This window comes from Schistocerca piceifrons, chromosome 6 (assembly GCF_021461385.2).
Source record: "Schistocerca piceifrons isolate TAMUIC-IGC-003096 chromosome 6, iqSchPice1.1, whole genome shotgun sequence".
Taxonomy (NCBI): Eukaryota; Metazoa; Arthropoda; class Insecta; order Orthoptera; family Acrididae; genus Schistocerca; species Schistocerca piceifrons.
In genome coordinates this window covers 356,627,432-356,654,157 of record NC_060143.1, presented here as the reverse complement: position 1 = coordinate 356,654,157, position 26,726 = coordinate 356,627,432, and the positions used below count along the sequence as shown (strand labels likewise).

At 41.3% G+C, this 26,726-nt stretch overlaps 1 protein-coding gene across 1 annotated transcript in view; it reads left to right on the top strand.

Annotated features, from left to right (window-relative positions):
• The first annotated feature begins 619 nt into the window (after positions 1–619).
• The window catches only part of LOC124802596 (UBX domain-containing protein 1-like), a 65,771-nt gene continuing 39,664 nt past the window's right edge, over positions 620–26,726 (top strand). The window contains exons 1-2 of the mRNA XM_047263476.1: positions 620–769; positions 943–996. Coding sequence (XP_047119432.1) covers positions 714–769; positions 943–996 — 110 coding nt within the window. The 5' untranslated portion in view covers positions 620–713. The remainder of the gene's footprint in view (positions 770–942; positions 997–26,726) is intronic.

The following is a 26,726-nucleotide window of genomic DNA, read 5'->3' as shown; positions in this document are numbered from 1 at the left end:
CACCTCTGTGTATGTAACTAAATGTAATTAGGACCATATTTTTTCCATTAAATAGCAGGCAGCCATTTTAGTATACTCGCTAATTTGTTTAGTGTACAATCAAAATGAGGAAAATTATATGAATAAACAATCATATTCCACTCATACATCAGCTGTTTATCTGTCGGTGCAGCCAGGCTTGTACTGCAGTCACATAATGCCGGCTTCCGTCCCGGCGTTTTCACATAGTCATAAGTAAATTTTAATACCGATAACAAGTATTTTTTGAATAAAGTAAAAAATAAAATAAAAAAGGGAAACACTGTTCATTATTGTTTACTTGTCATGGCAACACGTAGCAGCATACAAAACGTAAGAGGGAAATTCATTTACCACCAGTTTTAATACCTCAAAAAGGTGCGTGGTTATATATGCGCCACCATAGTTTTTGGTCATAAGTCACAAAAAAATCATCAAAATGTAAATTTAGTCAGTTGATCATATTTCTAATAGGTCAGCAACGAAATTATCTTCGTTGGGTTGCTACAGAAAATGCGTCCGCGAAAGGATTCAGAGATAACCTTTGGTACGCGACGTAAACAAAGAGGCAAGCGGAATATCTTACAGTCGAATATTTTTGGCAGTGCTTCACAGTTGTATGTGTTTGATATACCGTGAGTGGAAAGAAGTGGACATTGTTTATTAAAAAAGAAATATTAAAAAATCGGATTGCAATGGCAACCCAGGACATTGAAACGTTAATTGATATGGGATTCCCGAAAGAAAAAGCGTTAGTATTATTGTGTCCCTTTTTGACCAGCTTCAGCTTTAAGAATAATGTGATTATTCATCGTGTACAACAACGAAGGATTGGGACACATCGAGTACCATGAGTTCCCATTAGTTCTTTTGAACGGAATAATGAACCGACTGAAACATACTTTTCTTTTTTGTGTAATTTAGGGTACGAGCTTTGGAGGTTACCGGAAATCAAGGTGTGGAGCCGGCAATGGAATGGTGAGTTACTACTACGTGATAAAGCTGTAAGAATGGAGCTCAGTGTTTGTGACTTCGATGTAAACTATCACGAAAAATGTGTGGTAGTAGATATATCGTGCATAAACTACGAAAAATTCAAGTGGTTCCACTACATAACTTGTAGCGAGAAGTGCCTTTATTTTTAATTTATAAGATATCCTCCATATATGCTACTATACGATTGACATTTCTTGGCGTTATGCAACGTTCTCAGGTATTTTGTTTCATTTGAATGTTATCACATTGCAAGCTTGAATACTGCCATTGATAAATGTAATACCTTATTTACCATATAACAAAATCACTTGTAATGACCCATGAATCAGTCATTCTGTTCAGTCACAGCAAATGGTGCAAGAAGTCATGCAGTGACCGGTAGTGAATCAGGCTGTTAAGCCACCAGACATGACATTTGCGTCAGTAACGAAAAAATACACTGTACACAAAAGCTTGGTAAACGTCAACTTAACAATGAATTCTGGACACACAAACAATTGCATACATTCTCTTACTGTAAATTGTTTTCGCTCTAAAGACACAATAAGATGCTAAGGTTGCACTTCTGTTCAACCACCTTGTTGCAACAGCTAGATAAGGAAATAATTTAGCACTACACTAACAAATGCATTTTGGGGGGGGGGGGGTTGTTTGTAATCAAAACTGAAAGCATCTTGTGTATTGACATTTTTAATAAAGTTATTTACTGTATCAACAATGTACACTTATCACCTGGAAAGGTAACAGTACAATATAAAGTGAAGTAGAGCATGGTAACACAGCTGTCAAAAGTGACTACACACAGTACTGTCAGCTAGGTAACATTGGCTGCAGCTTAACACAAATGACTACCAGACAGTCTCCTGACTTCTTCCAGTTCAAGTTCAGGGAGCTAATTGCCCAACTTAAGTTAACACAGTGTACGGTTAGCATTTTTTCCATTATAGTGAGAAAAAATTATTTAGGGACAAAAGATCACAGACAACTTGTTCAAAACTATGAGGGCACAATGAATTGGTTGTCTGATGAATTGCGATGTTACACTCAAGTTTTTGGACTTGGAGATCTGATGAGCGAAACGACAAGCCCCTCGGCTAAACTTTTAAGCACTGCTGGTTCCACAGCTCAGCAGATGGGGAAAGACAAAAAAAAAAGGTCGCCCCTGAATTTACTCTCTTGTCATAGTGAAATATTTTTGAATTCAGGTAACATATTGAGGAATAAAGGCACTACGCACAGATAGTATCCATGCATCTGCATATCTAGAAGAGACATTTTAAATACTGTTGGTCCTTTGCTAAGCGGTTGTGGGTCATTCCAAATCAAGTGACCCAGTGTGCCTGCTCAACAATGTTAAAGTTTGGTAAAACTGTCTACAGAATCTGCTTCAGGATTTGAATGGACTTCTGCCAAGCTTCAGCTCCGTTTGTAACTTGCTGTAGATGCTAGTGCTGTTTTCACAAGGTCAAGTTTCTTTGGAACCTTAAACACATAAATAAATCCTCAAGTTTGGCCAGCAGTGATTCCTGGCCCAATACTGTTAGGGACCTGTAATAAATCATCCTGGAAAAACTTTCTCGCCCAGAAAACAGAAATAAAGCAAATGATGATCAGAAATCATTTACCATTGCACAATTTCCCTTAAACTTGCATGAAAATATTGCAGTGACAAATGTTTGCCACATTCCAACAAGGTATCGATGTGAGTAGAAGGCACTGGAAACACGATAATGTGTTAGCGCAAATTGTCAGTTCCCTGTAGAAAGATTTGCAGCAAATATATTCACCATGTTATCGCCTCCTGAATATATCAACAATGTTCAACAACTACATTTTGCCTGTATGTGTCTCCATGTATGTCTTAGAATTAACACCTTTTTTATTACAATTCTGAACACCAAAGCTCTGTTCCTAGCCATTCTTGACGGCAATCAGGCATGCGGTCTTTTGATCGTAAACTACAAACTGTATTTCTGACTCATATTTTATTACTGTGCTGTGCACAAAAATTAGTTTTACATTCTGATGTGTTGGACACACACCTACTGAATGTGACACACATACAGTGACACACAAATTTGGGTGTAACCCATAAAAATTTGATAAACAACCTCAGGCTGATTGCTGTTTCAAAAAGCAACAAACATTACCTTTAAATCGTTAGTGGCAAATAGGCCTCCTTTTGCTTCCTAACTTCTTTCCTTTACTAAAAATGTAGACAGCTCACTGTGTCTGAACAAATTGCTATAAATTCTTAATCACCTGAAAGTTTCATAATATTTTGCCTTATGTTTTCTAGAAGCCTGTTTGCACACTTGATTTTTGGATTTACCTATGTTCATTTTTTCCATCTTCAACTTTCCTGACTTTTTATCATTCTCTCTGAAACAGAATTCTTCCTTAGTTCTGTAATAATATATTAAAATTTCCTATCATTTTGCTGATCAACTGGTTGTAATCAGCATATTGCATGTTTGCACAAGGTTGCTCCAGTACTCTTGCTTCAAGGTCAATCCATTTTCACATCTTTATTATTGTTGTTGTTGTTGTCAACAATTTCAGCTGCAACTTGATGTGCCTTTCAGTTTGCCACAGCCTTTTTTATCTTTCAAACCAGTTCATTGGAACTTCAGTCGTGATGTTCCAACAGAAAACAAACTCACATCCATATCTTCAGAAATGTTGGCCTTACCAACTTGGAGTTTTCTATGAGGAATAATCTTTTCTGCTTGATGTACACAGCTTTTCACCTTGTTGTACATCATCAGTCTGTGTCATAAATTTTAGCTTATTGGCTATTTCCAAATCAGTTGTGCATAGACATATTCTACATGATTTTTTATGCAAAAAGAGTTACCTTTTTAAAAATTCATGCCTATGTAAAAGCAGTGCTTCATGCTGAAAGCACATGTGGGCATCATCATCCAACCATAAGTCACTTCATCTGTTTGTTCTTTAAAGGAAATTCTTTCAGAGACTTTAAGTCTTTGCAGACTTAAGACACAGTTAAATGGCCTGCAGAATTGAGAATTTTTCATAGTCGAAAGAAATTGATATTTCATTTCCACATGACAAATTCACTTGGTACAATGGATGATAGGAAAGACCATAAATGACAGAATCGTTTATGGCCCTCCTGTCAGCCATTGCATCAATGTCAGCTTTGGAATGTGTGCGTAGTAACTATGATGGTTTTCAAAGCATTACATTGCAGGGCAGTAATCTAGTTTGAAATTTTGAACTTATAGCATAATATAACTCAGCACAATATTACTTCAAACACATTTTGTAAAGAAAGTGGGGAACATGAATTTAGTGGCAACCTAATTAACAAACAATATTTAAATATGCTGACAAAACCCATACTTTTTGCATTCTATCTGAAATTACTCCAAAATAAAAATAGACATTTCTGATATTGTTACGTCGTAACCAGAATCAAGTCCAAACCTGAAATCAGGGTTGTCTCTGAAGCAGAACACTTAGCACAAAAGAACATTTATTACAAACACCAACTAGTGCCAGGCCAGAACTGAACTTCTGGATGGAGAACACGGCGATTTTATACAAACATTGAATATTCCAGAAAACATAAACAAGTACAAGCATAAGAAATTTCAGTAGCCTCCCGGAACCGAGAAGTGCTAACTGTCAAATAATAGCAGGCAGTTGGGTTTGAACGGGCGACCAGCTGCACAGCAACTAGTGACACTAGCTGCTGCATCACACTTCGTGCAGTCCTCCTCACAGTTCTATGTATTTAAACTCCCTGTTTTCTGTGATGCAAACTGTTATAAGATCAGAGATGTCAATTTTGAGATGGGTGGTGTTAAAAATGGGCAAGATTTAGTACATTTGGAACTTTTGGTCACTTCTTTAGATGCTGATATCGCATCGAATTGTCGTTAATTTTCTGACAGACAGAGAGAATGTATGCAGAGGAATCATCATGTTTTCAATGCCTTTTACTTACAAACTATTCCTTGTTGAAGTCAGCTGACAGCCTCCCTTTTTTTCCCCCTCTTCTGGCAGTGTTTTTCATTATGTTTGAATAGAGATTGTGCCTTGAGTATTGTTTTCGGGCTAACGGAAGCATCCGATTCCGTCTGCTTTGACCCATGACGTTACCAATATGGCAGAAGCAACCATTCACAACTACTCCCATATTGCGCCTATGACGTCATTACATAAACATGTCAACAAACGTGAGAATAGCACGAAAAACCATCAAACACACATTCCTCCAAAAAATACAATGAAACTAACGGGACAAGCAGGGGAATTTGGGGTTTTTTGGGTGGGGACAAACTAAAAACAAACACACGCCACTAAACCAAACAAGAAAAATGATAAAACGAAACAACCACAACCTTCCCAAAATCAACTAAAAACAATATCCACTGGAATCAGTCACTTCCTTTGACCTATATAGGTCAACAGAAACTACCAATACCAATTCATACAACCCAAAACTACAACCACCTACCTCAAAAAAACCACCTACAACAAAATCGGAATCAAACCGTTCCCTTGACCTGTATAGCTCAACAGAAACTACCGATACCACTTCATACAACCCAAAACTACAACCACCTCCACAATCACTGCTACCTCAAAAAAACCACCTACAACAACAAAATCGGAATCAAACACTTCCCTTCACCTATATAGGTTAACAACAACGCACAATACCAAACCATCCACAACTACAGCCACACATTGAAATCGAATACTCCCCTTCACATTCACAGGTCAACAACAACTTACAAAACCAAACCCCCAATACTAGCAACAAAACCCCCCACACATAATCCACAAACCACCTAAACAGACAAAAAAATAAACCAAAAAAGAAACAACTCCCCCCAACAAAGCATCGGTGCTGGCCCCCAAGGTCGGACACCACACACACACACACACACCACACACACACACACACAGAGAGAGAGAGAGAGAGAGAGAGAGAGAGAGAGAGAGAGAGAGAGAGAGAGAGAACTATACTCACAACCACACCAACAGAATAAACCACAACCAAATAAAATTCCCAACCCAACCCCCCCCCCAAAAAAAAAAATCAAAAATCATGAAACAAATAATATCCAAAAACAAAAAAGGCACAATCACGCAAAAAAAAAAACCTACAGCAAAACAAATCCTCCACAACAAAATCAAAAATCCATGACAACCCCCCTCCCACCTACTTCCCCAAACCTTACCAACCCCCACCCCTCCCAGAGCCTCAGCCAACCCCCCACCCCCAAACCTAACTAACCCACAACCTTCGGCCTATACATCTTACTGACAGCGCTTAAGAAAACTCTAAAAATACAATAACCCTCAGGGACGCTCTTCCGCCAACAGTACTCATCTAAATGAGACTGGAGGTTAGAAAATCGCCTCTTCCCCCTCTCAGTAACAGATTTAACAGCCCCAAAAACCCCTCTATTGTATTAGTACAGGCCCTGCTCTCATAATTCTTTAACTTGATGTTGTGGTTAACTACCAAGTGCTGGTAACCCACCTGACCCAACTCACTATAAGAAGAAAACCCATCAGAAACTACAATGCTACCCTTTTCTACATACTCCTGAATCAAACCTACTAACTCCCTTATTGTATGCCGTTCAGCAACCCTAAAAACACATTCAGAACACCCAGCCCCCGATACACAGCCCCCCACACCCATAAGCTAACAACAGGCTTACCACTCCCATACTTCCTCCTACCAAACTGTGACTTGTCAATCTTTACAACTACTCCAGGCCCACCCATCTTACCCCTGTATTTAATGTATTCAGAACAAACACCACAACAAAAAGAAAACCAGTCAAGCACCATCCGCTCACTCACACCCACCTCATGCGCACAAAAACTATGGGAGGATAACAAAAATGATAACTCTTCAACACATTTTCTCGCATGCTCAACCTTGACTTATTGAACTAGGAACCTCGGCGTATGGAGCGCCATACGTCATCCCACCAACACCTTCACATATTGTCCTAGACGCCGGAACTTTGGTTATCCTCATATTTTCTCCGCAGACTGAACGTTTCACCAACTCGGCCAGAAGACCAAAAAGCTGAAGAAACTTTATCGGCGACATTGGACTGTCGCCCATCATCCCCCACAAACGAAAACTGTTAATCTTGTTGGTCATATCCATACCTAACAATGACATAACAAAAGTAATCTAAAAAATTCAGACATGACAAACCAAAAATGACACTACGGTAACTTAGAAATAACAAAAACTAAACCGTCAACTCACTGAAAAATATTCCACTAGACAGTCAGTAATCACCACAACAAAACCCATCAACGACCACATCTCAAATGAACCCAATACAACACACAACACGCAACCCACAAACACCACCAGAGAGCACCACCGACCACAACTGTACACCACCTACAAACACTTCACAAGCACACACTAAACCCACTACACAACCAAACACACATCCGACAAACACACCGCCAGAGAGCACTACCGACAGCATAACACAACATGTACAAACGCGTGACAGAAGCTAAACTTCGTACCGTCGTGATGTCACACACCATAACACTCTTATGTCATGAGTCAAAGCCAACGGGTGGGATCAGATGCCTCTGTTGACCCTTGCTTTCTTATCTTCACTTGAATTATTTATGTGTTTTGAACTAAAAAGTTTTTTGAGGATCACAAATTGCAGGTTCCTGGCACAGTTAGGTCACAAAGAGTAGCTTGCCAAACTTCAGGTTTTTTTTATACAAAGAAATATCCCCTTTTAAAATGGCCCTAAACATACACCAAGCTACAGATGGAGATGAAACTCGGCAGAAGTTCATGCAGGTACCTTGGATAGATTCTGTAAAAAACTCAACAAAATTTATACTCTTCGTCACTTGGAATAGGCTCATCCCTTTGTTCTCTGCAGAAAGAAAAGTAGCTATCTTCATGATTCATGCTGCTTGTTGCTCTCCCCACTGGCACCAAGCTATTGCTGTTACAATGCATATGTGAAGTAAGGATACTTCATGTTTCTTGTATTTGCCAAATGAGAGTGCCTGGACAAAGTGACTCTTAATACTTAACGCAGCTGCCCCTCCTTTTTCTCCTCTGTGTAGTTTTTTGTTATCAGAATATTGTGTCTTTTGAATACAGATGGAATCTGATTTTCAGTACAGCTAGGAAGCCGTTCTCCATCATTGACCTCTGTGCATGCTTCCAAGCCTTCATTGACATTGCTAAGTGAGATGTAGTACAGATTTGTTCTCTATGCATCACTTTCTAATCTGGGCACACCTGGCAGCTAATCACCATCCAAATCTAAGCTGCTTAGTAGGGAAATCTAATTGCTGTACACATAACTTGGGTCAAACAGTATGCAAAAATGGATCATAATATCAACACAGTTCACCAAACTGCTGAAGCATCCATTCCACATCCTCTGACCAACCAAGAAAGCGACAGCTTCTTGGTGAAGTGTCTAGTGCCATTTCAAGGACAGAATGGGGAAGGGGGTTAGTTGTATGTAGATTCATTAGCTGGCCAAATACAAAGTATTTCAGGCCATTTAAGGAAAATATTGCAGTAATACCAAGTAGTGCAAGAAAAGATCGTAGCGAGAGTGCCTGATTGTCATAAACTCTTCCACTAAATGTAGGGTGTGACCAGGAATATTTCATGGGAGTTAGCATATTAATGCTATCATGGGGGAGGGGAGGGATTGATGTCTCCAGACTAGCAAGAGAAAATAATTTTCAGCGTTTCACTCAAGTCACTGCCGGCATCCTGCACTTTGGAAGCCTGATGAGTCTTCATTCCACCAGTAATGTTAATAACTGCCCTTCCTCTATACTTGTTTTGGGTTTGGCCTTGTCTGCAGCATGTAACATAACAATCGGTAAAAATAAAAATCCATTGCAATATGTGACATCACCTCACTGTCAGGTATAGCCTTACTGTGAGAGACAGGGTTATTTCCCGTCTCATTACCCCACTTAAATCTGACAATGATGGGACATGCCCACATAACCTCTAACTGTATAGTAACCATTTTGTAGCAAAATGCTCAAAGCTTTGAACCTTACAGTGAAACGGCAGCTAAGCTGCTTTTTAATGGGTTCAAGAGAAATCATTCACCCATCGATGGTCTGGCCCTGCCGTACCAGCTACCAGACACTGTACTCTTACACTTAAAAAATCTCTTGACGAGGCATCAACTCCTATGACAATTCCACATGTGTTGACCAGGATGCCTCCCAGTTTATCTACAGCTCTTCCTTCCAAGACACTAGTTTATATATATGACTCCCATTATCTGGATGACTTGAGATCAGACCCATCTTTGTAACTAAATTTCTGGATGATTGGATAAATCATGAAAACAAGTCATTTCTTCAAATAAAAAAACGAGCTAAATTCATGTATATATATATATATATTGTTGTTGTGGTCGTGGTCTGATTTGATGCAGCTCTCCATGCTACTCTATCCTGTGCATAAACATTCTTCTGTAACGTTAATTTAATGACTAAAAAACAATTTTGTTTCAATTTTGTACAGTATTGGAATTCCATGCAGTGTCAGTTTGGTCAGAGTTTTTTCGCTGTCTTCAATCATTTTTGTGTGGCCAAGTCTCTTATCTGCTTGATGGTGAGCAGCTGTATATGGTCACACTCAGGTTGCTGCTCCATCCATGATAGTACAGTGTCAAGATGCGGAAACTTCTCACCAGCTGACATTGTCATCCTCCCCTCCATCAGTTTCCTCTCTCACACTTTGAATGATTTCATTGGCACTGAGAATTTGGAATCCAAGGTCCAAGGAATCACAAGGGAGCCACTCACTCATATCCTCTACACTGCAGTTGGAGTGCTCTGGGATTTTCAAAAGGATCGTATATTCTCAAGTGATATTTCGTCCTCTACCAGTTCTCTTTCTTCCTCTTCCTTTTCATCCTTCTTCTTTTCATATTTGTCTTTCTGTACCTCATCTTTGTTTTAAATACCTTTCAATCTATTCCACGCTGCTCTTAGTATGGTTGTCTTCACAAAATTTCGCACGTCTGCCGCCACATCACAGCATTTTTTTTTTTTTTTTTTTTTAAATTCGGTATTTGATGATGAGCCGCAATATGTTCTTCATTGTCTATGTTCTTCATTTCCATCTTCTATCAAAAGCTTTGTCAACAGTTGTCTTCTGTAATGTCACTCTATAGTTTTGATAACTGATTGGCCCATTGGCTGCAGCGAACTCATTGTGTTTAGTGGCAGGAAGAGTGTTTCTCTATGAAGAAGGCTGTCTGCGGTGTGGGTGGATGCCTTGTTGAGAGTTAACAGCACCTTAGTGCCTTCTTTCCCTTTAGTAATTTTTTTACTTCAGATATGAAAATTGAATCATACCATTTGCAAAATGAAACAAAGTAACAGTCATTCATGCCATTGGTTGATTCTTGTAAAAAATGGGAAGCTTTTTAACATTTTTTGAAGCCTGGGGATTTTCACTAAAACCTGTCAACAGAAAGGGTGTTTTGTGGTTTCCTGTAGAGTTGGCACAGCTCAGCGCGGTAACATGGTCTTCACTAACCTTATGGACAGGAGCTGTAGTTTCTCTTTTAGAAGCTAAAATTGTTTCAAAGTGTTCCAAATAAGACCTGTCTCATCTGTGCTGTATAAAAATTCAGGGTCATATGATTCTGCTTCAGTTTTGAATTTTTCGATAAAATTTTCTGCAGCTTTGGGTCAGCTGGTAATTTTTCACTAATTAAATCCAACTCGCGAACCTCATCCCTTGCCGTCAATTTTCTTAGCTTAATGTTTTGCTTTTTTGCAGACAGTCCTTGAAAGAAGGTTTTCCAGTACTCTCTGCTGCAAAAACCATTTGAATATGGTCCCTTCCAGCTCATTGTTTTCTGCTGTTTTCATTGCTTTTCTTGACAAACTCCCATGTTCATTCTCAGTGACAGACACAAAGTTTGTTGATGTTCCCACCCTAAACATCTCAGCAACTGCCTACCACTTGTGCCTTTGTCTAATTTTTCTAGGACTTTTATTTTGTCACACACACACACACACACACACACACACACACACACACAAATGGGCAAAAGACAACAACAAATCAGTGTATATGTTTAGGTCATGATGCAGACTGATGTAGGCCACACAAAATGACAGCCACTATAAAATACAACAATGCGCATACTGTGTTCATAAAGAAATGTACATTGTACTGTATACTGTAATAACTGTCAAATGGAACCAACAATTTTAGTCAGACAGTACAAATTTCACTTTCCCCATAGCGATCCGGACAATTGGTGACCCTGATAACTGGAGTTCAGATAATATGAGTGCTATAGATTAAACAGTGCCCCATCTCATCTTTCTATACAAGAGAATTATTTTCTTCATTGTAGTGTTTTAATTGTGACTAAATTTTAAGAGCTAGGGGGCGTGTTGCTCTGTGGGCTTGTGCCAGACTACAAATTCAAAGGTCCAATCACACTTAGGATTTTTCCTTTCACCTCTGACAATAGTTTTTTATTCCAGTAAAACTATGGCTAGTGAAGAATTGCAGTGTTCAAGCCAGCATTCAGGCTGAAAACAGCTTCACTTACTGTGATAGCATTACACCCACAGGAATGGATCCCATTCAGTGCTCATTATTTGTTGATAACAACAATTTTTATTTGTCTCTTTTTCTGTCCTACTCAGCATAGGTAGGGTAAGATTCAGTATGAAACAGTACATAGCAAAGTTGTAGAAGTGTAGATCAGTCTAGAAAGGCTACAAAAAGAGAGTAAACTATAAACAGCAATAGTTGGAGCACTGTATCAAATTGTCATTGTCAATTAAATTCCCCAACAGCCGTGTACTTTAAGATATTATTTTATTTTATTCTGAAATCAAGCAGTTTCAGCATTTCATTATGCCATCTTCAGCCCACATATGCTTCTATCCAAATAAACGAACTTGTTGTATAGCACCATAAATCACTGGATATCATGAATTCCAATCGTTATACAATTGCTTCAAACAAAAACGTGACAGTAACTCCATATCAAGTGACAGCTCCCTGCTATATGGATTCATTGCCAACGCTGTGTTCAATTCAAGAGGAAGTGGCTTAGAAAATGACAGTGGTTCCACTCCGTTAGCTCCCATTGCTGGCCATCGTCAACCTCCACCCCTCCCCAGTCACTATAAGCACTTTTCGGACCAGAGATCATACCGATGTCAGGAGGCAGTCTGAGAGGCAGGCTTGTTGTGGCTCTTGTTGCTTATACTTGCCCTAGTCAGCTACAGGCAGAAATGATATGAACTATTGGAGCTGGTATAAAGACCAAAACATCAGTTTATTTCTGGCCATAACTTCAAACAACTCTCTTTCCCTCCCCCCCCTTCCTTCCCCCCATGAACAATCAACATAAATAGAGTTCAGTGTGAAGAAGGTTTTAATCTTTCAAATAATAAAATAAAGCAGTTCTGTCTATATAAACAACAGGTGCAGTTTTAGATCATCTTTTACCATTTACTGCTGGCTTTGTTTTTTAACGATGTAGTAATGGTTAGAAAGAGCCTAAACTGCTACTAAGTCTTCAGTAAATTCCTTCCACACCAGTTGTGTGGCTTCAGGTGTGTCCTGGTCATTGTACAACCATTGTTTGAATTGAATTATATCTGTGGGAACAGTATTTTCAAGTTTGAATTCACCTTTCTGAAATTTTTTTTCAGGGACTCCATTCTTAGCCATTCTTCACAGTGATGAGCATACAGCCTTTTTAATTCCAAACTGCAGGCGATTATGCTTGTTATCTTGGGATGTCCACCAAAATTAGGTACTCACCAGCTGATCGAATGTGACGCAGTACAGTAACACAACAATTTGGACACCATCCATAGAATTTTGAAAATCTGGCTTCAGGTCAGTTTTTGTTTCCCTAATCATCAGTCATTATTTTGAAATTGTTCAATACTTTTTTCTGTCTGCTCAAATAAAACAGTCTTTTTTGCCGGAAAAAATTCCATTACATTCTTAATTACCAAAAAGTTCTGTAACCTTTCATGTTATGTTTTCTATAAGTGTCTATTCACACGTACTTTTTTTGTGTACCAGTATTTCTTTTTCCACCTTCAGCTTCTTTAATGCTTTTGCCAGTTTTCGTGAAACTCAAAAATCTTGCTTAATTTTGTTGGACCAGCTCCAAAGACTTTATTTTCTGACACATATAATAATTTTTCCCTTCATTTCATTGATCAATTGGTTATAATAAAAACAATCAGGATATTGCTTGCTTGCTCTATGCTGCTCCATTTCACTACTTTCAAGTGCAACAATGATTGAAGTTTTTGGGAATACAGAAGTGTCCAATTCCACATGTCTGCTTTGACCCATGTCATCAGTATGGCAGAAATGGCTATTCTAAGTGTCTCCAATATGGCGTCTATGACGTCACTTGATACACACGGCAACAAACACGAAAATACGTAGAAAGTAGACAATAACATCTCCCTCCAAAAATTCATTCAAACTAATGGGACAACCATGGGAAATTGGGGGTTTTAGGGTGAGGACAAACTAAATACAATAGTAAAAAGAACCAAACCATGATCCCAAAACACAAAATGACGAACAAAACGAAAAGGGAAAAAAAATTACAACATTCCGCCACACCTACAAAATCTGCGGGAATCGGACACCTCCCATGACCTATATAGGTCAGCCCCAGATAACGATACCAAAACACCAATACCTTCAAATAAAATTATGGACATTGTGATCGGACATTTCCCTTGACCTATATAGGTCAACCACATATGACGATACCAAAAGAACCACCTACAACTATAAAAAACAAAAACAAAACCACAACCTCAAAAATCCCTGCATAAATTAAAACACATTCAGTACACCATAAATACACAAAACATCACAACTCAAGAAGAATCATTTTCTTTGATTTCCTCATTGTGGACACCCTCCTGCCATTGTTCCCATCTACTAGTACCTGCAATCATCATAGCTACTTTCATGTCTGTAACCTCAACCTTGTTGATAAGGTAACCTGAATCCACCCAGCTTTCGCTCCCATACAACAAAGTTGGTCGAAAGATTGCACAGATAACTTAGTCTTGGTACTAACTTCCTTCTTGCAGAAGAGAGTAGATCGTAGCTGAGCACTCATTACATTAGCTTTGCTACACCTCGCTTCCAGTTCTTTCACTATGTTGCCATCCTGTGAGAATATGCATCCTAAGTACTTGAAACCGTCCACCTGTTCTAACTTTGTTCCTCCTATTTGGCACTCAATCCGTTTATATCTCTTTCCCACTGACATTTCTTTCGTTTTGGAGATGCTAATCTTCATACCATAGTCCTTACATTTCTGATCTAGCTCTGAATTATTACTTTGCAAACTTTCAATCGAATCTGCCATCACAACTAAGTCATCCGCATATGCAAGACTGCTTATTTTGTGTTCACATATCTTGATCTCACCCAGCCAGTCTATTGTTTTCAACATATGATCCATAAATAATATGAACAACAGTGGAGACAGGTTGCAGCCTTGTCTTACCCCTAAACTACTCTGAACCATGAACTCAATTTACCGTCAACTCTAATTGCTGCCTGACTATCCATGTAAAGACCTTTAATTGCTTGCAAAAGTTTGCCTCCTATTCCATAATCTCGTAGAACAGACAATAACTTCCTCCTAGGAACCGGGTCATATGCCTTTTCTAGATCTATAAAGCATAGATACAATTCCCTGTTCCACTCATAACACTTCTCCATTATTTGCCGTAAGGTAAAGATCTGGTCCTGACAACCTCTAAGAGGCCTAAACCCACACTGATTTTCATCCAATTGGTCCTCATCTAATACTCGTACTTTCCTTTCAACAATACCTGAGAAGATTTTACCCACAGCGCTGATTAAAGAGATACCTCTGTAGTTGTTACAATCTCTTCTGTTTCCATGCTTAACGATTGGTGTGATTACTGCTTTTGTCCAGTCTGATGGAACCTGTCCCGACTCCCACGCCATTTCAATTATCCTGTGTAGCCATTTAAGACCTGACATTCCACTGTATTTGATGAGTTCCGACTTAATTTCATCCACCCCAGCTGCTTTATTGCACTGCAATCTATTGACCATTTTCTCCACTTCCTCAAATGTGATCCTATTTCCATCATCATTCCTATCCCATTCTACCTCGAAATCTGAAACATTGCTGATCGTATTTTCACCTACATTGAGCAGCTCTTCAAAATATTCCCTCCATCTGCCCAAGGCATCCACAGGATTCACCAGCAGTTTTCCTGACCTGTCCAAAATACTTGTCATTTCCTTCTTACCTCCCTTTCGAAGACTGCTAATTACACTCCAGAATGGTTTTCCAGCAGCTTGACCCAGTCTCCTACCTGTTTCCAAAGTCTTCCCAAGATTTCTTCTTGGATGCTGCAATTATCTGTTTGGCTTTCTTCAACATAACTTTCTCTGTCTACCTGAGTTCTAGTATGTAGCCATTTTTGATACACCTTCTTTTTCCTTTTACAGACTGCCTTGACTGTGTCATTCCACCAAGCTGTTTACTTCATCCTACTTTTACACACTACTGTTCCAAGACATTCCTTAGTCACTTCTAGTACTGTGTCCCTGTACCTTGTCCATTCCTTTTCCAATGACTGTAATTGACTACATTCAACTAACTGGTACCTTTCTGAGATCGCTGTTATGTACTTGTGCCTGATTTCCTTATCCTGAAGTATCTCCACTCTTATCCTCCTACATATGGGCCTGACCTCCTGCACTTTCGGCCTCACAATCCCAATTTCACTGCAGATTAATAGACAAAAAAAAAATATTACTTACCACCAACAAACTACGTTGGTCAGCCCAACCCCCCCACCCCCCCCACCCCCTCACACACACACAAATTAAACGTCTTACCACACTACAGACAATAAACCTGAAGTGTTGGCAGAAGAGCCAACACCGTGTTGCTAGAGGAGGCCGAAATCCACGCTTTTAAGCTCACGTAGTCTGGCGTGAGGTCTGGAACAGGTCAGAGAAATAAGACTAGCAAAACAGGAGGTAACTGGTAGAATACTTAACTTTAATCTGTAAGTGGTGTACATCGGTCTGACGGTACAGGCATCACAAGTTAAATATCTATTGATAATGGCGCCTTGCTAGGTCGTAGCAAATGACGTAGCTGAAGGCTATGCTAACTATCGTCTCGGCAAATGAGAGCGTATTTGTCAGTGAACCTTTCCTAGCAAAGTCGGCTGTACAACTGGGGCGAGTGCTAGGACATCTCACTAGACCTGCCGTGTGGCGGCGCTCGGTCTGCAATCACTGACAGTGGCAACACGCGGGTCCGATGTATACTACCAGACCGCGGCCGATTTAAAGGCTACCACCGAGCAAGTGTGGTGTCTAGCGGTGACACCACAAAACCAATAACACCTAACGAAAACTCCTTCCTTATAATGGCATTCCAATCACACATGATTATTAGATTTTCAACTGCCTTTATGCACTGAATTACCCTTTCAATATTCTCATATACTTTTCTATCTCCTCATATTCTGCTTGTGGTGTCAGCATGTATAGCTGAATGATTGTTGTTGGTGTTGCTTTGCTGCCGATTCTGGTGAGAACAACTCTATCACTGAAGTAAGTTAAAGTAACTGCCTCTGCCCTACCTTCCTATCCATTATGAAACCCTCTCCTGTAATACTATATTCTGCTGCTGTTGATATTACCCTATACTTTTCTGACCAGAAATCCTTGTCTTCTTCCCATTTTACTTCACTGACATCCACTTTATCTAGATTGATACTCAACATTGGCCTCTTCAGATTTTCCAAACTTCTGACATACCATGCCCTGACTTGTAGAATGTTGCCCTTCTGTTCATCATTCAATCTTTCCTCGTGGTCACTTCCCCTTGGCAGTCCTTTCCTGGAGATCTGATTGGGGGACTAGTCTGAAATCTAGTCCTCATGTCCAGGGGGTACACCCTGTTCTGTTCTCTTTAATGCAGTGGTTCCCATTGTCTTTTGCATCCTCGTGCTGTTGATCATTCCTGAGTTTTCCATCTTTTAGGGGCAGTTTCCTACCATAAGACCCAGAGGGTGCCCTGAACCTCTGTCTGCTCCTCCGCCCTCTTTGACAAGGCCGATGGCAGAAAGAGGGTGACTTTTTAAGCCAGAAGGCCATGGCCGCCATTGCTGATGACTTTCATTCAAAATTTTGAATGGCAAGGTTCGAGCATAGGGCCCACAATGTTTTGATTGCCAGTCAAAGACGCTGCCCCTAAACCGCAGCCCCCAGGGGCTTGGCATTTGGGTACCGGGTACAGGCTTGGCGACCCCAGGGTTCCTAAGCTGGGGACTGGTAAGTGCCGCCAGTCCCCCGTCACCGTAAGCTCTGGGCATACTTCAGCGACCAACGTGCGGTGCAGCAGTGGAATGTTGTGTGTCTCAGGGAATGGGGATCTTGGCTTGACCGCCCGGATCGTGAGGGTGGAATAAACCTCTATAAACAACCCCTCAATCTCAAGGTGTGCCACGCGCTGATGAGATGCATGGCTGTTGAGGTGGAACAGTCGTTAGCGGGCAACCTCTGGGGAACCTGCCACACCTCAGTTGTATAAGGCTTACCTAGGTACGCGGGGCTCTGTCTAGGTGGACTTCTAGTTCCCTAGCTGCTCGTGGGACCAAGATGGATCCTTCGAAATCCTCTTTTCTTCCTCCCAGCGGAAAGGGTGGGCCGCTGGAAGGTTCCAACACCCAGTCTCTCAAGAGGGCTCGTGCAGTCAGTCCCCCTGACTCCAGCGCTTCTTTGACAAGTCCAGTCTTAGGTAACAGAATGCATTCTGGTAATCCGAATGTGTTTCTCATTGTGAAACGGAAGGAGGGTAGTTTCAAGAAGGTTTCGCCCTTCTATATACAAAAGGGTTTTGAGGAAATCAGTGGCTCCTTAAAATCGATGAAGCGCTTACGTAATGGGACCTTGCTAGTGGAAATTTCCACTTCCCAGCAAGCAACTAACCTCCAATCTGCTAAATACCTTGGAGAGTATGCCATAGACACTGAACTGCACAGCACCTTGAACTACAGCAACAGTGTTGTGACATACTGGAATCTAGTTGACATTCCCAAGGAAGAACTGCAACGTGAGTGGGCTCCAGAAGGTATCGTTGATGTCCAACATATTATGAAGAGGGTTGATGGCAATCTTGTCAAATCCGACTCCTTTATTCTGACCTTCAGTAGCATGAAACTTCCTGAACATGTTAAAACTGGCTTCCTTCGCCTTAGTGTGAGGCCCTATTTCCCGACCCCAATGCGCTGTTTGAAATGCCAGCGTTTTGGGCATACCACCTTAGGATGTAAAGGCGAAGCGACTTGTGGCAACTGTGGTAAGGCTGCTCATGAAGGAGTTGGTTGCTCCTCTCCAGCCAAATGTATCAATTGCTCTGGGAACCACCCTGTTTGGAGTAGGGACTGCCGAATATTTTTAGAGGAACGCAAAGTCCAGGAAATAAAAACAACCAAGTGTATCCCCTATGGTGAGGCCAAGAAGATCTATAAGTCAATGCAACCTCCCACATTTGCTACATCTTTTGCACCCCTGGTTCAGAAGCCTACTCCAAAAGTCGATGCCTCAATGCAGACAGAGGTGGTGAGTGTTGGCACTAATACCTGCAGCTGTCAGTGCACTTGCAACGCAGCCATTGTTTCAGAGCCAATAGCCCCTACTCAAACGGCAGACAAAGGTACAGTGGCGAACTTGGGCCAGCCCCTGGCGCCTCCAACAGCTGAGGATGTTCCGAAGCCCAGTACAACCATTACCACTCCCACATCAGCTCCGTGGAGGAACTCTGTCTACTATCTCAGGGTAGACCACTGTGTCTATGTCTCCAGGAGACTTATTTCCATCCCTCTTACTCCCCTGAGCTACGAGGCTACACACTCCACAAAAAGGACGACTTGCGTGGAGAGAGAGCTAGAGGAGGCGTAGGTATTTTCGTCAGGACGGACTACCACTCCTCGCCTCTCTCACTTACGACGGCTTTACAGGCCGTCACTGTGTCCGTGCATGTGCGTCATCCATTGACTGTATGTTCGCTTTACTTGCCCCCACATGATGCACTTGATGAATGGGTGCTCAGTGGAGCCGACTGGACATTTTATAGCCAGTTGGCCCAGTTCGAACACTGTGTGAATGTTGAGGCGTGGGTGGATCATATTACCAAAACGGTCCACCACGCCGCTGCAGCATCCATTCTACAGTCCACAGGCCACCGGAAGACGCCACCTGTCCCTTGGTGGAGTGCCGAATGCCGCTCTGCAATCAGGACCAGGCGTACGGCTCTGCGTCGGTTCCAATGTCGGCCGACTGCTGATAATCTTGCAGCCTTTCAGTTGGCGAGGGCAAGATGTCGCCGCATGATTTGTGAGAGCAAGAAGAGGTCGTGGCAAAAGTTCCTGAACACCATTAATCGTTCCACCAAAAGTTCCATTGTGTGGGAGACCATCAGGAGAATTTCTGGCAGAGGAGGGAGGTGCCCCATAGCTGCTTTAATGAATAATGGCACTCTCCAAGCGGATCCGCGAGACATTGCCCAGACTATGGCAGCGTATTTTGCCACAGTTATTGCAACAAACAGCCAGGATCCAGGTTTCCAGTGCCATAGAGCGGTTGCTGAGAGATGGAGTCTGGACTTCCAGTCCACCTCTCATGAAGTCTACAACTGCCCATTTTCTATGTGGGAGCTGGATTCTGAATTGTCTGGAGCTCGTGACACATCCTCTGGTCACAACAGGATCCATTACAGTATGCTATGGCACCTCACAATGCGCAACAAAGAAATCCTCCTCGCACTTTTTAATGCCATTTGGGCATTGGGTCACTTTTCCTGACGCGTGGCCTGAGGCAATTTTAATTCCTTTTTTGAACCTGGGAAAGACCACACGAGCCGGAGTAGCTACCGTAGTGTTGCCCTAACTAGTTGCATGGGGAAGACTTTGGAGCAGATGGTCAACGGCCGCCTTGTCTGGATGTTAGAATCCCAGCAACTCCTTAGTCGCTTTCAGTGTGGGTTCAGGAGGTTTCGTTCCACATTCAATAACCTTGCCCTCCTGGAGGCAGCTATACAACAAGCTTTCCTACGCCGTCATCATCTTCTAAGTGTATTTTTCGACATCGAGAAGGCCTACGATACCACTTGGAGGCGTCTCATCCTGGAGCAGCTTCATGAATGGGGTTTTTGTGGTTTCCTTTCGCCACGATATTTTAGATACCGAATTGGTGACGTCCTGTCTGATCGCTTTGAGCAGGAGAACGGTGTTCCTCAGGGTAGCGTTGTGTGACTCTCTTTGCCTACGCTATTAATAGCATTACATCCATAGTGAAAAGTCCTGTCCAGTGTTCCTTGTTTGTGGATGATTTCTCTTTGTTTTGCTCTTCTTCAAGCCGTGCAATGACAACGCATCAGTTGCATCTTACTATTAGACGTTTGGATGACTGGGCACAGAAGAGTGGTTTTAAGTTTTCCACCGAGAAGTCTGTATGTGTTCTATTTCACCGTTCTCGTTCGATTTTAACCTTTTCTGAGTTGAGGATGAGGGACACTATTCTTACTTTTAAAGACACGGTGAGATTTCTGGGGCTCAATTTTGACTCAAGGCTTACGTGGTTACCTCATCTTAAAGACCTGAAACGGCAGTCACTTCAGGTTTTAAGTATTTTTAAAATGTCTTAGCCACAGTACACGGGGAGCTGACAGGACTTGTCTGCTCTAGTTTTACAGGGCGTTTGTGCGATCTCGGCTCGATTATGGGTGTACAGTGTATGGGTCTGCGAGGCCTTCTTACTTAAAGATGTTGGACGTTGTGCACCATGAAGGGCTTCGGTTGGCCACTGGGGCATCGCGAACTAGCCCCATACCAAGCCTCTGTGCTGAGGCTGTTGAACCGCCACTTTGTCCACACCTGCATACCATACCGTTGCTCAGCCTCCTCTGGCACGGTTATTTCATAACCAGCAACGTGCGACGCAGCCCTATGGGATTCGCGCACAGGATTGCCTCGCTGCGATGTCTATGGCTGGTCTTCGTGTTTTACGTCGCAGTTGGAGCAGATCCCCACCTTGGCTCCTCCGGAGACCCAAACTTATTTTAGATTTGACTAATTTTAAGAAAGATAGCACACCAGATTTTAGATTCCAATCTCTGTTTTTTAACATTTTAGATGTGCATCATGGTTTTACTGTCGTTTACACTGATGGTTCCAAACAGGAGAATTTCCTTGGCTGTTCTGTGGTGTTCCCTGATCATGTTACCCGGATTCGCCTCCCTGCTGAATATACCATTTTCGCAGTGGAGCTCCACGCGCTCCTGAAGGCACTGGAGCAGATGAATCGTGTTTGGGGCGATCAATTTCTTCTCTGCTCCGATTCTGTTAGTGCCTTACAATCACTGCAGAGCTTGTACCCGACTGAGGAGATGGTCCAGCTGATACATGACCAACTGTACTTGCTCCAACAGCTGGGTAAGGAGGTATCCTTCTGCTGGGTGCCTGGTCATGTCGGAATATGGGGCAATGAACAGGCCGATTGGGCTGCCGAGGAGGCCTGCAGAGAGCAGGATGTGGTCCAGTGTCTTATCCCCTTGCAGTCTGTCATCTCTGCACTCCACAGGAAGTGCATGGAGTTGTGGGAGGACGAATGGCTGGCGGTGACGGCCAATAAACTGCGGTTGGTAAAGTCAACCACTCGGCCGTGGCGTTCCTCTTGCCAGTTGCTCAGGCGGGAAGAGGTGGCCCTCACACGTCTTCGGATCGGGCACTGTCCTCTCACACATAGCTTTTTATTACGGCGGGAGGATCCTCCATTTTGTGATGCTTCTGGTGTGCACATCTCTGTCCGGCACAAATAACAGACTGCATTTTGTACTGTGATGTAAGGGCAGAAGCACAAGTTGATGGGGATCTGCCTTGTGTTTTAGCTAACGATGAGATGTGTGTGTCTAGGGTTTTTAAGTTTTGTGATGTGTCTGGACTCTGGCCTAAACTTTTAGGCTGGAGGTTTTAGTGTATTGCAGAGTGGCTGACTCCTCCCGTTTTTTCTTGCGGTCAGCCAGCCACTTCCATCTGCTACATTGTTTTAGCTCTCTCTACCATTTTCTTTCTGTGTTGTCCATGTTTTACTGCTAACGCCCTGCTTCATCCCACGCTTCGGTGTGGGTGAGCACATATTTTTCAACAATTGTTCCCCGTGTTTTATGTTCCGTTTTATATAACTGTTCTGAGTTTTTTTCTTGGCACCCGTCTCACTATGTTACTGAACGGGCACTGAAGACCTTGCTGTCGTGCGCCCAAAAAACCCTCTACTACTACTACCACTACTACTACTACCTAAACCGCAGGTGAACTTAATGGTAGAATAATTATCGTCAGAACAGTAGCCAGAACTGCAATGCTTTATAAGCAAAGTCGTAAAAGATGATGGAAATACAAATAAAATAAGTGACTAAATGAATCAATTGATGAAATAGTAAAAGAAAATATAAATCTAGTGACAGCGTTGTTAGATGAAAATAGGCATAACGGTGTCACTAGAATAAAAAAATTACTTGGGAGAAGTGAAAAGTAGTGAGGTTTTCATATTGTCCATTACATGCAAATTTCTTATAGCAGACACACCAGTCAAAATTACATGAAAATATGTTCTTGAAGATCATGGGTTACATAATATGTTAGGAAATCATGCTGTAGATAAGACAGTAATAGTGAAACATAAGTTGAAGAACAAAAGAAGAAATTAAAAGGAGAACCACATTAGAAAAGCAGACACTGATAAGTTAGAAAATAATTAGAGGAATTTGTATTTACAGGCAAAAACTACTGGCCGACTGAAAGCTGAGATAGTGATTCAGTGATACAGGAGGAGGATACACTACAACAGAAAATAATTAATTTACGAGCAGCCAAGATATAGACAAGGAAGGCAGGAATAAAAAAGACCTGAAGAAGAAATATGTTAGCTTATAAATGAAACAAGGATATACAAAAATACTTTGGATGCAAAACATAAGCAGGGCAAGCTGTTTGGAACCAAAATAAAAAGCACAATAGCTTGAAGACAGGAAAGAAATTGATAAAGAAAAAGCCATTAGGAGACACTGATTTTGCATGCCATGCAGTACTGTGATTTCTCGAAAAGGAAATACAAGCATGTTAATATTAGAAATGCAAAAGAGATACCAATTTAAAATCAGAGGAAAGATCAAACAAGTACATGCATTACTTGACTTGGGGGGGGGGGGGGGGGGGGGAGCATTGTGGTAGTAGTGCAGGAGAGAGCGAAGGGGGGAGGGGGAGAACAAACAAGTTCTCTGTATAAATGACAACTAAAAATAAGTTATAAACTGCATCACATAGACTCAGTATGGCCTAAATACATTTCTGGATTCAATACGACCTCTGTACAATTCTATGCTACATGGGATGTCACAATGTTATGGCTGAGTGTAGTCACTTTGAATGTTTTACAATATTTATGCAATATTAAAAATCCACTTCACTTAAAGCCACATTATAATGCCGAACTGCTCACATGAAGTGTAGTAGTGGAAGGAAATATTGCAGAAAAGTGTTTTTTTTTTTAACAGCACAGGTTGGCGTGTCATGGTATGTGCATTCGTATCTACATCACTACTATGCCAGATATAATTACATACATGACAATAATTTACAGAACAACTTTCAGACTTTTTCTCTACCATTCCACTCTTGAATAGCATGTGAGAGAAATGAACACCAAAATCTTTCCTTGTGTGGTCTGATTTATCTTATTTTATTATGATGACCAATTCTTCCTATGGAGGCGAGACCAAACAAGATATTTTTGCTTTTGGGGAATAAAGCTTGCGATTGAAATTTCATGAAAACACATTGCTGCAATGAAAAATACCTTTGTATTAATGACCGCCACTCCAACACACTTATCATAGCTTAACTCTGGCTCCCCAATTCCATGATAAAATTAAATGAGCTGCCCTTCAATGAGCTATTTCGATGTCCTCTGTCAATCCTATCCAGTAAGGATTCCATTCCACACAGCAATACCCCAGGAGAGAGTGGACAATTAGCAGCCAAACTGCTCAACCAAGACGAGAGTTTCTAGCTCAAAAATCATTTAAAAAAAATCCTCATTTCATGTTTCTGCTCTCAGACGAACTGTTTTTCTGAGTCTTCAATCCCTGACATTCTAATACATGCCATTCATTTTAATAATTACATAATTTATAACCGTTGTGGCTTTGTTAGCTCAGTGCTTGCTACACTTTATTCTTAAAAGCATTAAGTTTTATGTAGTCTATAAATGATTTTTTTTGTCCTAAATGTCTTTTCTCTGAACATGAGCATTTACTCCACAGTATATCTTTGTGTCATGTGGTTTTAATTGTCACTGGCTCACCTTGAAGATGACTACAATTATCAGCCAAAATGTTGGAAGCTGTCCCATGTGCATCCCTAAAAGATGACGGACCTTTGAGCAAATCTGCAGTGCCAATACACTGCTTCATTTGTGAACAACTGGTGACACACTTGCTCATGTCCATGGTCAAATCAGGCAGTGTCAAAAGGCTGCATATTCTATTAACAATGCCTAAATTGGTCTTCGGCTGGAGCAACACTGTCACCAGTCTTCCAAAAAATGAAGCAGTATGTGGCTATTGCAAACATAATTTCAAGCTGAAATCAGAGACATTGCCCATCAGGAATGGATACGTGCATGCACTTACACCAATGATAAAGTAGATTCTGGGCCATTCCATGCTAAGTGGTCTAGTTTTGGAAAAAAATACCGCATGTCCATTAAAGATTGTGCTGAAATTTTCTTTGAATGTTCGCAAATGTTCCCAATGAACAGTGGTAAAACTTTACTTTCGCCAATATAATACTCCCAGATACATAGCCATTCCATAGTGCAACTATTTAAAGTACACCCTGAGTTTTCTGCAACTTTGAGACGTAATATTTCGGAAATATTTCCTTAAAAAAGCCACCTTGCACTTGAGCAATTTTCCATGTTAGTAATTTGGAGCAAATTTGGGCCGGGGAGGGGTAGGGAGAGGGGGTAAGAAAAACAGAAAGATAGAAAAAGGGAAGTTTAATTTTTTTATGTCTCCGGAAGTAATAACAGGATGAACCTGAAACCTTGCAAATAATAACTGACCAATAGAAAGATTCAGAATATAAAAGATAACAAAATTTTATTTTCCTACTTCTTTCCCATAGTTTCAAATTGAAGGCAAAGTTGAAGATTCTTTCAAAAGGACCAAAAAATGGCTCTTTGTAGTCCACTTAAAAAAAATAAACCAGTTTTATTAGAAGGGCCATGCCCTAAACCCCTGAAAAACTAAATTTGGTTTTGCAGTGTGAGCATGTATGGTCCTAAAAAGCAATGACAAGTTGGAGATGCATTTAAAATACGCTCATTCCACTGGTCCTCAAGTTAAATTGACATCTTTTATTATGTTCCATAATCGTTTACTACTCTTTGGGGAAGTTAATAGTGTGAAGTCCTGATGACCAGGAAGTGAGATCAAGTCAGAACAACTGCAAAAAGAGGCTCATTTGTCATGACACATCATGATGTATTTCAGCCTGGTTTTCTGCTATGATAACTACAGAATCAAACTGGTTACAAACTTGAAAATTACCAATGCACTGGACAACATCATAGTAAAATTGTTGCATAACAGCTGCAAGCACATTGCATAACCTATATATAAATACTACAGAAATGTTGACTACTGTCATCACCTCATCCTTTCTCTCCACCACAGATGAGGCGTGCACCACAACAGTCTCCAACAATGGCCCTCAATTGATGGCATTGAGCATGTGACCCTTGCTATGTTCCACGCACTATCAAATTCAGTAATGGAGTGGTTAGTTGGAACACTAAAAACATGGATGCTTGGCAATAATGGGAAAAATATGTTTGAATTCATAGCCGGACAGGAACATACGGTCTAGACCATACGTCAGCTTCAGCCATGTAGTCTGTGGTGTCACCGCAGGGCTAGATTGTAGGCTTCAAATCGGCCGCAGTCCATCAGTACACATCGGACCCGCGAGTCGCCACTGTCGACGCTAGCAGACCAAGCGCCGCTACTTGGCTGGTCTTACGAGACAAGCTAGAGCACTGCCCAGTTCTTCAACCAACATTAATAAAAATGGTTCACCTGTTATAGCTTCAGAGATCTCATTTGCAGACACGCTAGTTAGCATAGCCTTCAGCTAAGTCAGTAGCTATGACCTAACCCGGCACCACATACAGTTCATGCATTGCCAATTGATCTATATGTGTGAAGCAATCAGAATTGTAAAGGGGTATTCGCATTTCAGTTTATAACTGCACTTGTAAATATTACTGTACAAAGTCAAGATCGACGTTCATTGCTGATGCTGAATTAAAGCGAAGTATTTAATTGTATTCCTGTCTACTAACTTCTAATCACCTAAGATGTTCCAGATACATCCTGTCAAGTATAGTTCATTGATCCTCACATCAGCCTACGTGATCAATGCGTGCAATAGTGGCCACCCCTTGTGATCTGACTAAGAGTCAAATCGCGTGACTCAGCCGGGTCACCCTTTTTTCCATGAGGCCCATGGTTCCGCCTCATATA